Source organism: Trichomycterus rosablanca, chromosome 11 (genome assembly GCF_030014385.1).
Source record: "Trichomycterus rosablanca isolate fTriRos1 chromosome 11, fTriRos1.hap1, whole genome shotgun sequence".
Lineage (NCBI taxonomy): Eukaryota > Metazoa > Chordata > Actinopteri > Siluriformes > Trichomycteridae > Trichomycterus > Trichomycterus rosablanca.
This window is the reverse complement of record NC_085998.1, coordinates 3,877,070-3,894,629: the sequence shown is the minus strand read 5'-3', so window position 1 is coordinate 3,894,629 and position 17,560 is coordinate 3,877,070. Positions and strand designations below refer to the sequence as shown.

General features: G+C 40.1%; 1 protein-coding gene across 1 annotated transcript in view; it reads left to right on the top strand.

The window, feature by feature from the left end:
• rab27a (RAB27A, member RAS oncogene family) overlaps positions 1-10,842 on the top strand; it is a 29,893-nt gene extending 19,051 nt beyond the window's left edge. Inside the window, exons 2-6 of the mRNA XM_063004854.1 lie at positions 61-233; positions 3,949-4,034; positions 4,768-4,871; positions 4,992-5,115; positions 9,745-10,842. Coding sequence (XP_062860924.1) covers positions 81-233; positions 3,949-4,034; positions 4,768-4,871; positions 4,992-5,115; positions 9,745-9,946 — 669 coding nt within the window. The 5' untranslated portion in view covers positions 61-80 and the 3' untranslated portion in view covers positions 9,947-10,842. The remainder of the gene's footprint in view (positions 1-60; positions 234-3,948; positions 4,035-4,767; positions 4,872-4,991; positions 5,116-9,744) is intronic.
• The last annotated feature ends 6,718 nt before the right edge of the window (positions 10,843-17,560 follow it).

The window sequence follows — 17,560 nt, the reverse complement described above, 5'->3', positions numbered from 1 at the left end:
CGGTCTCGACGGCGCTGAGGTCCGTGTCGTATCTGACGTCTGGACGATGGTGTGTTTCAGGTTCAGCAGCTGATCTCACTATGTCTGATGGGGACTACGATTACCTCATCAAGTTCCTAGCCCTGGGCGACTCCGGGGTGGGAAAGAGCAGCTTCCTGTACCAGTACACCGACGGCAAGTTCAACTCCAAATTCATCACCACAGTGGGCATCGACTTCAGAGAAAAGCGTGTGGTGAGTGTGTGTGTGTGTGTGTGTGTGTGTGTGTGTGTGTGTGTGTGTGTGTGTGTTCGTTCACCTGGTCACTTTTTCTATCTCCTCTCTGTGGACGTGACGTGTGTCCAAAATATATTTAGTGATTTTTATATTTATATTTAGTGTTTTTTATATTTAGTTATTTATGTTTAATGTTATTTATGTTTATATGTAGTGGTTTTTATTTTTATGTTTAGTGTTTTTTTATATTTATAAGTAGTGTTATTTATATTTCATGTTTTATATTTATAAGTAGTGTTATTTATATTTCATGTTTTTTTAATATTTATTGTTATTTATATTTAGTTTTATATATGTTTAGTGTTATTTATATTTAGTGTGTTTTCTATTTAATATTTTTTCTATTTAGTGTTATGTACAGTATATTTAGTGTTTTTTATATTTAGTGTTTTTTATATTTAGTGTTATATTAAGTGTTTATATTTGCTGTTGTTTATATTTGGTGCTATTTATATTTAGTAATATTTATATTTAGTGTTTATATTTGGTGTTATTTATATTTAGTATTATTTATATTTAGTATTGTTTATATTTAGTGTTATTTATATTTAGTGTTATATTAAGTGTTATTTATATTTAGTAATATTTATATTTAGTGTTGTTTATTTAGTGTTATATTAAGTGTTATTTATATTTAGTAATATTTATATTTAGTGTTGTTTATATTTGGTGTTATTTATATTTAGTATTATTTATATTTAGTGTTATATTAAGTGTTATTTATATTTAGTAATATTTATACTTAGTGTTATATTTAGTGTTATTTATATTTAATGTTTTTATATTTAGTGTTATTTATATTGTGTTATATTTAGTGTTGTTAATATTTAGTGTTATTTATATTTAGTGTTTTTATATTTAGTATTATTTATATTTTGTATTTTTTATATTTAGTGTTATATATATATATATATATATATATATTTAGTGTTATATTTAGTGTTGTTTATATTTAATGTTATTTATATTTAGTGTTATATTTAGTGTTGTTTATATTTGATGTTTTTATATTTAGTATTATTTATATTTAATATTATTTATATTTAGTATTATTTATATTTAGTGTTATATTAAGTGTTGTTTATATTTGGTGTTATTTATATTTATTAATATTTATATGTAGCGTTATATTTAGTGTTATTTATATTTAGTGTTATTTATATGTAGTGTTATTTATATTTTTTTATTTATATGTAGTTATTTTATATTTATTGTACATTATATTTATTGTTATCTATATTTAGTGTATTTTCTGTTTAATATTTTTATTATTAGTGTTACTTATATTTAGTGTTTTTTATAGTTAGTTTTAGTTATATTTATGTTTACTGTTATTTATATTTAGTGTTTTTTTAATATATAATTTTTTTTAATTTTATAATTAGTGTAATTTATAAGTGTTTTATGTGTAGTGTTATGTATATTTAGTTTTATTTACATTTTCTGTTATTTCAGTGTTATTTCATATAAATAATCCGTTTTGACTAAATGGGCACAAATTCCTACAGACATACTCCAAATTCTTGTGAGAAGCCTTGAAATAGGATGACCCGAATACTTTTGGTTTTATAGTGTATATAGAGGCACTCTCCTCTCCTCTAGACATAGCCACTGATATCGGGGCTGTTGGTAGGCCAAGCGTCTACACAGACAAGATTCGAACCCGGATCTCAGCAGTGGTGTACTAGTGTAATGGCCCGCTGCACCACCCACGTGCTCCGGGTTTTTTATTGTTAGCTTTTCTTCAGTAGGTGTTTTATTGTCCCTCGTTTCTTTTCCTGCATGAGAAGTTCTTCTGAGTGGAGTCACCACCTAAAGAACAAACACGAGCTGTTCCTACAAAGCAAACAGCCACGCGTGACTCATTAAATTCAGCACGTCGTGAGATTAATGCCACACTCCATCACGTTTCACACCATCTGTGGTAAAAACGGCTGACGTTAAATCAGGATCGACACCAAAACACAAAGTTATTGAATCGTTATTATACGTAGATGAACATTCCTGCGGGTCCTGGTCCGATAAGCTTATCAGACAGGAAATCTGGGGACCGGAACATTCCAGGGCAAAGTCTTCCGAATGCTTTTGGACTTTCTAGATTCATGGATTCAATGATTCACGGAAAGATTGTTAAAAAATAATGTATAATGAGCGCAGGTTTACTACTTGGCCCAATTTAAAAGTTGGCTTAGCTTGTAAAGAACAATTTTAAGTTCTTTTATAGGTTTAAGTGTTTTTAAAAAATATTTGACAGTCTGCTTGGTCAAAAATACACATACTGCAAATTAATTTACAAACCACATTTCCAGATGCTGTCTAAAAATGCAGTACAAACCAAAATCTGTAATTCCTTAATCCACTTGAACCTTTGTTTAACAGACTAAAGGAATTAAAGCCGGCAACACACAAAAAATTGGGACGGAGGCATAAGGACACTCATTCATTTACATTTACATTTTCAGCATTTAGTGGACTCTTTTATCCAAAGCGACTTGCAGTACTGTGACAGTATACAGTCCAAGCAATTCAGGGTTAAGGGCCTTGCTCAAGGGCCCAACAGTGGCAACCTAGCAGTGGTGGGGCTTGAACCAGCAACCTTTTGATTACTAGTCCAGTACCTTAACCACTAGGCTACAACTGCCCCCCATTCAGTAGTGGTTCCAGCTCTCACCCTACATAGACTGAGATTTCTCCCAATTCCCTGAATCTTTCCACAATATTATGTACAGTAGATGGTGAACGACCCTGAATCTGTTCACAATATTATGTACAGTAGATGGTGAAAGACCCTGAATGTTTCCACATTTTTTAAGTCTTGCATTGAGAAATATATATATATATTTTTTTACTGACTGGCCATTCTCTTATGAAGTTTGGAACTTGGTGGTAAACCACGACCCATCCTTGCTTGGTTCATCTGTAAGTAGATTAACTGCTAGTTTTGGAACCTTCCAGAACAGCATTACTTTTATTACCTCAGTCCTATTTTGTCTCTGTTCCAGCTTTTTTCTCCCTTTTTCTCTCGATTTTTAGCACGTCTGATTTTACCCAATTGAGTTAGGCTTCCTCCCCACTGGAGCTGACCCCCACCCAGATTAAGGAGAGACTGACACACATGCGGATCAGCCCCGTGTACGAAGAGACACACCCTGGTCAACGCACTCCTTCCCCGCCCCTGTGCAGGCGCCAGCAGAGGTTGCAGCCGCATCAGTTATGAGGAGACCCTATCCGACTTACTACTGCCCCACCCCTGTATGAACAATAGGCCAATCATTGTTAATGTGTCCACTTAGCCCACTCAGATTCAATACGATGTATTTGAGATCTCAGCTCCGGTGTGCTAGTGTGTGTTTTACCGCTGCGCTTTTCAGACACTTCAGTATTTTTTTACTTTAGTATTTAGTATTTTAGGGAAGAATCTTTAATGAATGCACCGTCTGTATATTTGTATATACATACCAGACTTGGTGCAGTTTTTACTCTGTATGCTCTTCCTGATGCAACACTTCTGCACTGAGAGCGCACTGACCAATGCGCACTGACCAAATAGGCTGTTTCAGCCAGTCTGTCTGTCTGTTAGCCTGACTGGCTGATAGCACAGCTGAATTGTAACTAGAGAGGAGAGCTTGACTTGGAGCTGAGTGAATGTTTACGTGTATTTGATGTGTTTTAGGTGTACAAGTCTACTGGTCCTGATGGTTCTGCTGGGAGGGGGCAGAGGATTCACATTCAGCTCTGGGACACAGCCGGTCAGGAGAGGTGAGAGCGATAAACCTGCGTCCCAATTATTTTAAACATCAACTTCATTTGGTTACACTGTATGGACAAAAGTATTGGGACACCCCTTCTAATTACTGACTTTATGTGTTTCAGCCATAAATATTTTTATAATTTATATGCCTTTGACTTTGAACAGCAACAGTTTAGGGAAGGCCCTTCCCTGTTCTAGCATGGCTGTGCCCCTGTTCACAAAGAAAGCTCTATAAACACTTTCGGCATTTGGCATACGCTTTCATCCAAAGCAACTTACAGTACTGTGACAGTATATATTGTCTAAGCAATGGAGGGTTAAGGGCCTTGCTTAGAGGCCCAACAGTGACAACCTGGCAGTGGTGGGGCTTGAACCAGTGACCTTTCGATTACTAGTCCAGTACCTTAACCACTAGGCTACAACTGCCCTAAAACTGTTTAAAGAGTGCCTGACCTCAGTCCCATTGAACAGCTTTGGAATGAACCGGAACATCAACTGAGGCTTTCCCGACCTTCATCAGAGCCCAGCCATACGTTGACCGATTGGGCACAAATTCCCAGACATCACTCCTTTAATGCTCATACTTGTAGTATTTGCTTTGAAATTGGACGTCCAACAAGCTCATGCTCAGGTGTCCGAATACTTTTGACCCCACACTGTATCTATATTTCTTGGTCAGCCTTTTAATACCCGTTATCGTCGAGTGTTGGATCAGTGTGTTCTGTTTGAACGCCGTTACAGGTTCAGAAGTTTAACCACAGCGTTCTTCAGAGACGCCATGGGCTTCCTGCTGCTGTTCGACCTGACCAACGAGCAGAGCTTCCTCAACGTCCGCAACTGGATAAGTACGTTTCACACGAGTGTCTTTAATTGTATTTAAAATTGAAACTCTCATGCGGACTCGCAGAAAGGACGATCTCCCTCGCTAATAGTTCTTTAATTCATCTTTTCCTGCGTGGTTGCAGGTCAGCTGCAGATGCATGCCTACTGCGAGAACCCGGACATCGTCCTGTGTGGGAACAAGTGTGACCTGGATGACGAGCGAGTGGTTAAAGAGGAGGAGGCGCGAGAGCTGGCTGCTAAATACGGGTAAGAATGAAAAAAAAAAAAATGGGGGTGAAGCAGAAATGCTGACAGCATGGTGCTAAAATCCAGCCTGGTATAATGCCTTTTCGGTTCCATCGTCCATTTGGTTCTGTCTGACTGACGTCCATCCATCCCACCTACATGAACAAACTTCTGTCTGTCCATCAGTCCAAGTCGTGTTATCAAATTTAACTCCTATGCTTCATCTGTCCATCTGTCTGACATTCCACCCACCTATCCTTGTCATCGTTGCTTCTGTCTGATGTCCATCCATCCCTGTCCTCCTTTATCTTTGTCCAGGTTATTTTTTTCCACCAGGCTATTTGTCCATCTATCTATCTGTCCGTTTATCTATATTTTTAGTTAACCCTTAGCTCGCCTGTACAAGTGTCTGTCTACCTGTTTGTCCATCCGCTTAGCTGTATATTTAATATTTTAGTCTGTTAATTCATCCAGCTGTCCATCCATCATGTTTGTTTAACATGTTTGTCTGTTTACCCGTCCATCTTTGTGTATGTAAATTCATATCCGTCCATTTTCCTTCCTCTGTCTGTCCATCCCTCTCTCTTATGGTCGTGCAACCATCTTCTGTCCATCCACCTGTATTTCCAGATGAGTTTTTCAGTTTACTTTTACATCACGTCGATGGCCGGGTGTATGTATGGCACCAGGATGCATTATGGGAAGGAGGCGAGCCGGTGGAGGCGGTGTGATGCTTTGGGTGACGTTCTGCTGGGAAACCTCGGGTTCTGCCATCCATGTGGACGTTACTCTGACACGTAGCACCTACCTAAACCTTGCTGCAGACCATGTTCACCCATGTTCATGGAGATGGTTCCCTGATATCTGTGGCCTCTTTCAGCAGGATGATGCGCCCTGCCAGGAACGGTTTGAGGAGCACAACAACCAGTTTGAGGTGTTGACTTGGCCTCCAAATTCCCCAGATCTCAATCCAATCGAGCATCTGTGGGACGTGCTGGACAAACAAGTCCGATCCATGGAGGCCCCACCTCACAACTTACAGGAGTTAAAGGATCTGCTGCTGACATCTTGGTGCCAGATACCACAGCACACCTTCAGGTCTAGTGGAGTCCATGCCTCGACGGGTCAGGGCTGTTTTGGCAGCAATAGGGGGACCAACACAATATTAGGAAGGTGATCATAATGTTATGCCTGATCGCTGTGTGTCCAAGGTCTGTCTGCATACCTTTGTCCAGTTGTCCAACCATTCATTGGTCCATCTGTCTGTCCAGAAACAAAAATAAGTATCTAAACAATCATCTCTCTGACTTTTCATCCATCCAAACATCTGCCCACCAACTGAACCACCCCTGTCCCTGGACAGAAACGCTGTTTGGCTGGCGTTAGCATGCTAGCATCCCTTCGGAGACGCTCTTGTTGACCGAGCTGCTGCGCGGTTTGCTCAGGGCAGAGCCTCCGCCGTGTTTGTTCAAGCCAAGGCCTGTTAATCTAATAAAACCCCAAAAATGGCAGCAAAACTGCACAGTAAATATTGATCGAGCCGATGTGTAGCATATGAGTCACGTTCTCTAAAAGTGGAACGCGATATGACCAAAAGTATTCGGACACCCGAGCATGAGCTTGCTGGACGTCCCGTTTCATATACAGATGCTATTAAAACCTTTATGTTTATTCTATATTTTTGTAGCTAGAATAGCAGCCGCTCTTCTGAGACGACTGAGACGATCATTTTCTTTATTGTCTGTTATTTTTATTTATTTATTTATTTAAGGGCAGTTGTAGCCTAGAAGTTAAGGTGCTGGACTAGTGATTAATAGGTTGCTGGTTCAAGCCCCACCACTGCCAAGTTGCCCTTAACCCTCAATTGCTTAGACAGTGTACTGTCACAATACTGTAAGTTACTTTGGATGAAAACGTCCGCTAAATGCTGAAAATGTAAATGTACGTTTATTTATGTTGATTCAATTCCGTGCTGTTTTGGGCCTGTGGTTGTACAGTGACGTTGAGTTTCTTGAAAGACGCTTATAAATACAATTTTATTAATAATATTATTTTTATATGGTTGATTTATTACACCTGTTAGCAACTGTTGTGATCAAAACACACAAATTCAAAACTCATAAGTGGTGTCCCAATACTTTTGTTCATACAGTGTATGTGTGTACATTTCTTTATGTTTCTCTAAGGGATTTGATGATGGTATGGTGAGGTAATCTTCAGTAATGGTTTAATCTAATAGGAATTTGATGCTGGTGCAGAAACGTTATTACTTTATCCTATAAACAGGAGAAGCGCCGATTGTTCCAGGTGAGAAACACTTAAATAGGCAGCGACGTGCTACGAGATATCTGGAAACGTTTACTCTGAGCTCTGTGTGTTGTATATCACGTTCATTGTTCATAATGTGTGCACTTTTTTTTTTATTTGATGAGCTTGCAGAAAGATCATTGTGGTGACTTACTTCTCTGTGCCCATATACAGTGGGACCAGAATGTGTTTAGACCAGCCCCGGTTCTGGACTGCTTTGCTTGGGGGGGCAGTAAAACCTAATGAGGGGGCATGTTGATAGTCATGTTTTTGAAGCCAGAAATATATTCAAGGCTTGATTTGTGCATGAATGATGACAGCCAAGCTATTGATACTGGCTTAAAGTGATGTATGAGGTAAAGAAATAAAAATGCATGTTTTCGAACTTAAACTTAAAACCCAATGATTAAAAAATACATGTTGATTATGTAAATGGAGAAAAAAGATTATCTAATTGTATTTCATTTTAATACGCCCCCTTAATTAAATTGCCATTACTAATAGAACAACTCTATTTCTTGAAAGGCTTTAATACAAATTTAAGTCAAAGCTGACAAATGTACCTACACACAGACTGAGAATATTCAAACGTGGAAATAGGAATGAGTGAGAATATTTATATTATTGGGAAATTAAAATATAAAGAAAACAAAAGAATACTAATTCTGTAAAAAAAAAGTGTTTACCAGTATACCTGCCTCTCGCTCACACTAACAGAACATATACTGCCGAACTGAACTGTTTGGGGCAGTCTGCCGATTTTTATATGACTCAAAAGAGCCAATCAGGAATAAGCAAGGAAATATCTTCACACTGTAAAACAAAATGCATTTTTGTGATTGGTTCAGAGATAATTTTAAAAATAGCCGTTGCTTGCATTGTGCTTGGGGGGGCAAAGACACAATTTGGGGGGGCAATGCCCCCCTCAGCCCCCCCCTAGCGCCGGCCCTGGTTTAGACCTGTTGATTTCATTCACATTAAATGAAGATTAATGAGCGAAAATAGCAAATATATTAGCTCGGAATCAAGCCCACATCATTTTCAAAACTTTCCTAATAATAAAAAGTTTATAGCAGTTATAACAGCAGCTCTGCTTGGATGCAATCTCTATGAAGTTAGCACGCCCAGATTTGGGTGGTTTATCCTATTGTTCATAGCAGGTCCTCTTAGGTTCTGAGATACTGGATGGTGAGCGTCTCTTCAGGTCGCTCTACAGACGTTTGATAGGGTTTGAGTTTGAGCTTTGACTAAATCACTCATAGTCGAATTTATAATAATTAAAAGGATGAATATAATTAAAAATATTAATAATAATCATGTAATTAAAATAATAGTATTATAAAAATAATAGTAATTATCATAAATTATTACTTTTATTTTGAGTAATTTTAGTAGTCTTAATTATTAGTAATTATTAGTACTATTATTAATTATAGTTATTATTATTTTGACTTATTAATTGTTGGTAATTTTATTTATTATTATTAACATTTATTATAATTTTTTATTGCTATTATCATTGCTATGATTATTATTATTAATAATATTACTATTATAATTATTTTACTATTTTTGTTATTATTACTATTATTGTTACTATTATTATTATCACTACTTTATTATTATTATTTTTACTATTGTGGTTGTTATTAATTTTGCTATTATTGGTACTATTATTTATTATGATCACACTTTTATTACTATTACCGTTATTATTTTTACTATTAATATTATTATTGTTATTATTACTACTACTATTTTTAGTTATTATTATTATTATTACTATTTTTTATTACTCTTACTATTATTATTATTACTATTTTTAGTTATTATTATTTTTACTATTATTATTATTACTATTTTTAGTTATGATAATTTTTTTACTATTATTATTATTATTACTATTTTGTTATTATTATTATTGTTTTTACTATTATTATTGCTATTTTTAGTTATTAATGTTATTTTTACTATTTTTATTATTACTATTTTTAGTTTTTATTATTTTTACTATTACTATTGCTATTTTTAGTTATTATTATTAATATTATTATTAATGTTATAACAATAATAAAAATAATAGTAATAATACTCTTAATAATAATAATAGTTTTCAGAATGATCTGTATTAATGTTTTTAGTTGTACTCTATACTAAATAACAATTGACAAGCTGTTTTAATTCTAAATAATTTATTAAACCTTATAAATAATAATAATAATATTAATAAATAATAATAATAATAATAAAATAATAAATAATAATACATAATAATAATTATTTTAATATTAATAATAATAAAAAAAAAAAAAAATAATAATAATCCTGTTGTGCTCCCGACAGCATCCCGTACTTTGAGACGAGCGCGGCCAACGGTGAGAACGTGTCCCGGACCATCGAGGTTCTGCTGGACCTGATCATGAAGCGGATGGAGAGGTGCGTGGATCGATCGTGGATCCCTGATGGCGCCATGCGCTCCAACGGGCACAGTGGCAGCCAGCTGGAGGAGCCGCCCACGGAGGAGAAGAGCAAGTGTGCCTGCTGAGGGCCAAACGGTGCCAACGTGCCATGTGGTTCTGTTAGTCCGGTTCTGTCTCTATCACTGCGTTTAAGATTAGCAAATCCACCTGCCGCAGGGCCACGCCATTCTCACCGTGAACACCCGCTTTCTACCTCCCTCACTGTACAGCCAGCTAGTGGCCAAACGGTGCCAGCGTGCCATGTGTCTCATTCAGACCAGCTGTGTTTCACCTAGTGCACTTAACAGTAGATATAAACAGGAGCGAGTGCGCCATCTAATGGCCAAATGGTACAAGTACACACATATTTTAAAAAACTTATTTTCTTTTTGAGATTTGACCAAAATTAGATTTTTAAAACTCTATCTCACTCGTTGATAAGTACTGATAATGTGCCCTGGTGTGTACCAGTTTATATTGTGACTATTCTTGTACGTGTGCCAGACCAAACAGAGGGGCCATAATGCGCTACAGTCAGTACTATTCCGCAGTATAAATAAATAATAATGCATGGCCACGACTAAGTAAGCATAAGAATGATATATCCAGGTTTGAGGTATATCTTCGAGGCCTGGCTTATATAAATCTGAGATTACATTTCCAAAGCAATAAAAATGTGCAATTGTGATGAATACAATCTAAGCAATTGAGGCTTAAGGGCCTTGCTCAAGGGCCCAACAGTAGCAACGTTGTGGATGTGGGGCTTGAACCAGCTACCGTCCAGTACCTTCACCACTGAGATAGCTCAGATTTATGTTAGCTGTGGCCGAAGTAGAAGGGTCGTGTTGCCACACCCTTCCTTATTAAGTCATGGTCATGCATTATTTGCATCTGTAATGTTTAATACACCTACCGGTTCATATATTGTACAGTTCTCATGCTGTAACATAGTAGAAAATGTTAAACATGTAGTATCATTATGAATCATCAGCACCTTTGGGTGTTTTTGTGGCATTTTTAATTCACTCCTAGTGTGATAGGAACAGAATTGTGCTTGTTTTATTCGATAATGGAGTTGTTTGGGTTGTTTAACTCAGCTTTGTTTCTCACGATGCACTCGGGCCTCGTTCACACTTACACACGTACATTTAAAGATCTACATCTTTACTCATCCGTTTGCCTTATTATACACATTACAGCGATGTTTCACCCCCTGTAGTTTATAGTTTGTATTCTTGCATCACTCAGTGTGATTCAAGGTGATTAGAGGTGGAATACTTGTTACTGACAGGTTTGTTCTGTCAGGTTTTTGATTAGCGTCAGTGAGGAGACTTTTCATGTACTACTTTAACTCTTTTCTTTTGATATTTTGATGTTTATGTGCAATGAAGGTAATTAATCGCACGTTAATTAATCTCACTGTGTGTGGACGTATGGATCTTTTCACCTTCTCGTATCACCTGGTATTTTATGGTTTCGTTTCGGCTGCTCATGGTTTTAATCACGATAATCTAATCTGATAGTCCAAACCACATGGATTTCGAGGAATTTGTGTTGGTCCAACGTTCAATGCATGATTCACATGTTCGTCCCCCGTCAGAACACTATACGGTTAAAATAATCCTAAAACCTTATATATAACACGGTGGCATCTCCACCCTCTGTTTTATGCCAATGACAGGCTTTCCACAAGATTGTGGACTGTGTCTGTGGTCATTTATGCCTATTCAGTCAAAAGAACACTCTCAGGCAGAGGTCAGGCACCCACGTTGAACAAGAAGGCTTTGCGCGATCGCGGTCGACGTTCCAAATCATCCCAGCGGTTTTCAACAGGGTTAAAGGTCACACCACCACACCAAACTGTTGGCACATGAGGAATGTAATTCCATTAATTAAATTGATTTTATACATCTGATAGGACGTGTGGGTGGGGTGGAACTATCAGAACTCGAGACTTTTGTCCATATAGTGTATATTACTACGTAACATGTTAATTCAAAAATATCAGAATGAGGAAATAATTTCTATTATTCTGTTATTAATATACCCTCCTTGGACACGACCGGAGTCTCCAGCAACAAAAGACGAATTGGCTGTGCTAAATAAAATAGCAATTAATAAATAAACATTTGGGAAACAATCTGATCTCACTTCAGTAGCTAAATTAAATATCGTGGATATTTCAAAGTGTAAAACGCGACGTTTAAATCCTAATAAACAGACAAACAAACGTAACTTAAATGAAGGTACATATTATTTGAAAATTAATATGAGAAAATAATTTATATTGTTAAGAAATAAAAGAGAAAAACATACGGTTTAACATCTTAAATGTGTTTATATGTAACATTATATGCACATTGACCCCAAAAAATCTAATATATCTGATCAAATTAAACATTTAGAGAGATCTGAATACTTTAATAATCAAGTTTGAGGTTAAAAACTTCAAAATCTGTGACTTTCTGTTTAATTTTTCATGCTTTCTCTCCACTAATGTCGATCCCTGCTCTGATTGAGGAGAACGAAGCTAACCCACGCCCCCTCCGACACGTGGGCAGCAGCCGTATGCATCTTTTCACCTGCACTAGGCGAGTGCTAATGCGGATCAGCTCTGTGTCCGGAGAGACACACCCTGATCAGCGCACTCCTTCCCCGTCCCTGTGCAGGCGGCATCAATCGGCCAGCAGAGGTCGCAGTTGCATCAGTTATGAGGAGACCCTATCCGGCTTTCTACTACCCCACCCCTATATAAACAACAGGCCATCGTTCATGTGGCCACTCAGCCCAGCCGGATGGCAGTATTCGTCTGCTTGATGTACATAATTATGTCCCCGGTCCAGATTTTTCTGACCCGTGTGAAGCTTTTGGCTTCATAATTAAACCAGCCAGGTATAAAATCGTTTCTTTACATTTTAGCAATATTTCTGTGATGTTTCATCCGGTTTTCGCTCCCCCTCTGCGTCTGTTGAGTGCCCGGCCAGGTCGGTGTCATTGACGTGACTAGATTTTAAGATTTGGGTCTTATTAAAGCTTTCATAAAAATGTACATGAGTGTTTTTTTAAGCTGTGGAATTGCTCAGCTCTTTCCTGCCAATATAATTAACCCTGTTTGACACTTCCACTTTAAACACGACTAACCATGAATGTTTATATTTATTACTTACAGATTTTTCTCAGTGTCATTAATTACTACACTGTCTGATTCTGGGGCTCTGATTTGATCGCCGGTTTGTAAATGTTCCTTCAGTAATCGAGTGATTGTAAAGAACTGTGGTGTAAATCGTGTGTGTAAATGTTATTAATGATCTGTTATACATATATACGTTTTGCTAGTATGATAACATGCACTGTGATTCCCGCCCAAGTGCCTGATCTACTGTCCAGTCTTTAACACTGTAAACAAACACTGACCTTTCCTCATCAAAGCTGTGCATGGTAAAATCTCACTGTAAGCGATCTGCACAAGGATTTCATATCAATTCATCTGTTTGTTATCTGTTAATCAAACTCAGGATCATCTTGCTATGAGGTGCTACCAACCGAACCACCCATGGTCTGATCAGTGAAAAGCTTAAACCTCTCCAGACTCCAGGATCCTCTTTTCTAGACCCTACCGTGTTAATATCAAGATATCAAGGGACTAGAAAAGATAATGATGCTACAAGGATGATTCTGTGCTCACTGGATCAGTTCGTGTAGATTTGAGAACCCACCATAGACCTGATTTTTGCTTCTTGGCAGATCCTGAGACTTTATATGTATTTAAATCTTAATTAAAATGTGTTTTATTACACTTCTTAGGGCGTTTAGAGCAAAATAACACTCAAATATTGCATATTCTTCACTATACAGTCCTTGTATGCCAAGCCTATGTAACCACAGGTGCCAATAATTTGCCAATTAACCTGTGTGAAGCTTCTGGCTGCATCATTAGACCAGTCAGTATTAAATTCAGGATTTGGCGTGTGTGAAGGTCAGCGTTTACGTAAAGACGTTTATATATATATATATCATTTGTCTTCCGCTGCTGGGGGATTCCTGATTTCTTGCAGTCGAGGAGGGTATACTGCTGCTCACGCCTCCTCCGACCCACATGCAGCCCTTAACAGAACCCTTTTCCACCCATGCACTCTGCACAGGCGCCTCTATCCGCCAATCAGGGTCCTTACACAGCGTCTGAAGACCCCGCCCTGAGATTCCAGTCATCCCTCCCTGCAGGCACTGCCAATTATGCCCGCTAGATGGCGCCCAGCCGACCGGTGGCAACGACGAGTTTCGAACCGAGAAGTTCAGAATCTCGGTGCTGGTGTGCCAGCAGAATATCCTGCTGTGTCATTTGGGCGCTGTAAATATGTTTTTAGTGTAATAAGAGCATTTTAGTGTAGTAATCTAAAACACCTTATTACTGCTGAGATCTGGGGATCAGGGTTCGAATCTCAGCGGTGCTATCAGGCAGTCGGGCGTCTGCATAGACACAATGAGCTATCGTCCGATGTGAGGGGGGTGACCGAAACAGCCTAGCCATTGGAAGATGCGCTTGTCAGTGCGCTCTCAGTGCCGGTCCCAAGCCCGGATCGAAATAGGTGTCTAGTATGTGGACCAGTTCCGGGAGCAGCCGAAAAATAGTGTAACACACCCCCAACAGGAACACATCCCCAACAGGAATACACCTTCAACAGAAACACACCCCCAACAGGAACACACCCCCAACAAGAACACACTTTCAACAGTAATACACTTTCAACAGGAACACATCCCCAACAGGAACACACCTTCAACAGGAACACCCCCCCGACAGGAACACACCCCCGACAAGAACACACCCCCGACAAGAACACACTCTCAACTGGAATACACCCCTGACAGGAACACACCCCCGACAGGAACACACCCCCGACAGGAACACACCCCCGACAGGAACACCCCCCCCGACAGGAACACACCCCCGACAGGAACACACCCCCGACAGGAACACCCCCCCCCGACAGGAACACACCCCAGACAGGAACACACCCCCGACAGGAACACACCCCTGACAGGAACACACCTTCAACAGGACCACACCCCCGACAGGAACACACCTTCAACAGGACCACCCCCCCGACAGGAACACCCCCCCGACAGGAACACCCCCCCGACAGGAACACACTCCCGACAGGAACACACTCCCGACAGGAATACACCCCTGACTGGAACACACACCCGACAGAAACACACCCCCAACAAGAACACACTCCCGACAGGAACACACCCTCAACAAGAACACACCCCTGACAGGTACACACCCCCAACAGGAATACACACCCGACAGGAACACACCCCCAACAGGTACACACACCCGACAGGAACACACCCCCAACAGGAACACACACCCGACAGGAACACACCCCCGACAGAAACACACACCCCCAACAGGAACACACTCTCAACTGGAATACACCCCTGACAGGAACACACACCCGACAGAAACACACCCCCAACAAGAACACACTCCCGACAGGAACACACCCTCAACAAGAACACACCCCTGACAGGTACACACTCCCAACAGGAATACACCCCCAACAGGTACACACCCCCAACAGGTACACACACCCGACAGGAACACACCCCCAACAGGTACACACACCCGACAGGAACACACCCCCAACAGGAACACACTCCCAACAGGAATACACACCCGACAGGAACACACCCCCGACAGGAACACACGCCCCAACAGGAACACACTCCCGACAGGAACACACTCCCGACAGGAATTCAGATAGATTGTTTGGGGTCAGAGCGCAAAGGGCCTTGCTCAAAGGCCCAACAGTGGCTGCATGGTAAAGCTGGAATTCGAACTCTCAACCTTTTAACTGATAGTCCAAAACTTTACCCATTAGGCTACCACTGTCCCTAGGAGGGGGTGGCTAAACAGCCTAGCCATTGGAAGGTGCGCTTGTCAGTGCGCTCTCAATGCCAGTCCCAAGCCCGGATAGAAATAAGGGTCCAGTATGAGGACCAGTTCCGAGAGCAGCCGAAAAATAGCGGAACAATCTGAAATAACGGCCCAGTTTGTAGTTAAATAATTAAACATATTTGCACCAGTTATCCTAAACGGGTCCACGCGGACGAGGATTGGATCATTTATAACGTGCGAGTGTGAGAATCACTGTAAACGCTGTCAGTGATTCACTTTGTATGCTGTAATTTCTAAAAACAAGTCAAAATGAATCAGGCCGTGAGATTATTAGCACATTAATGAGCTTAGACGGCTGAAACGGTTCATCGAGCACCTTCAGTCATCTAGTTTTTATACTGTACGACAGTTTCACGAATCAGATGCCAAGTAGCTCGTGTGTCATTCTGGGCTCTTGGATCTGTGCTGGATTTTACACAGCTTTGAAGATAAAGGGTCTTTGTTTCTACACCAAACATAAATATGTTACGGAAAATAAATATATTTTATTATTTATTAAACGTTTCACAAAGCAGATTCGTCTGAGCTCTGTGTTCTTCAACGTGTTTTGATTTTTTAAATCATTGCTTTACTTTTTTTGTTTGTTTGGTTTGTTTGTTTTATCTCGGCCTGGGGACCATCCCGAAAAACCTTTACACCTCGACAGCAGGAGACCACGTAGGTTTTCAGTCCTGTGAGAGCTACTCTGGGCACCAAATCGCCAACATTCGGACAGTTGAAGATGCTGCCTGACTGATTACCGAGTTCTGCTGGGACATGAAGATGGTAGAATCATAATATTTATGTAAACAATCTGCATCATCCACAGTGGGTCCACATAAAGCCATTGGGATCTGCATCGTCCACAGTGGGTCCACATGAAGCCACAGACCCAGTCTGCATCGTCCACAGTGGGTCCACATAAAGCCATTGGGATCTGCATCGTCCACAGTGGGTCCACATGAAGCCACAGACCCAGTCTGCATCGTCCACAGTGGGTCCACATAAAGCCATTGGGATCTGCATTGTCCACAGTGGGTCCACATGAAGCCACAGACCCAGTCTGCATCGTCCACAGTGGGTCCACATAAAGCCATTGGGATCTGCATTGTCCACAGTGGGTCCACATAAAGCCATTGGGATCTGCATTGTCCACAGTGGGTCCACATGAAGCCACAGACCCAGTCTGCATCGTCCACAGTGGGTCCACATAAAGCCATTGGGATCTGCATTGTCCACAGTGGGTCCACATGAAGCCACAGACCCAGTGTGCATCGTCCACAGTGGGTCCACATAAAGCCATTGGGATCTGCATCGTTCACAGTGGGTCCACATGAAGCCACAGACCCAGTCTGCATCATCCACAGTGGGTCCACATAGGCAAGGCAAGGCATGGTGTGGGTCTATTTGAAGACATGGACTCAGTCTGCATCGTCCACAGTGGGTCTGCATGAAGCCACGGACCCAGTGTGCATCGTCCACAGTGGATCTGCACCACATGAAGCCATGGACCCCATCTGCGTTGTCCACAGTGGGTCCACATGAAGCCATGGATTCAATCTGCGTTGTCCACAGTGGGTCCACATGAAGCCACAGACCCAGTCTGCATCATCCACAGTGAGTCCACATAAAGCCATGGACCCAGTGTGCATCGTCCACAGTGGATCTGCACCACATGAAGCCATGGACCCAATCTGCGTTGTCCACAGTGGGTCTATGTGAAGCCACGAACCCAGTCTGCACCACATAAAGCCAT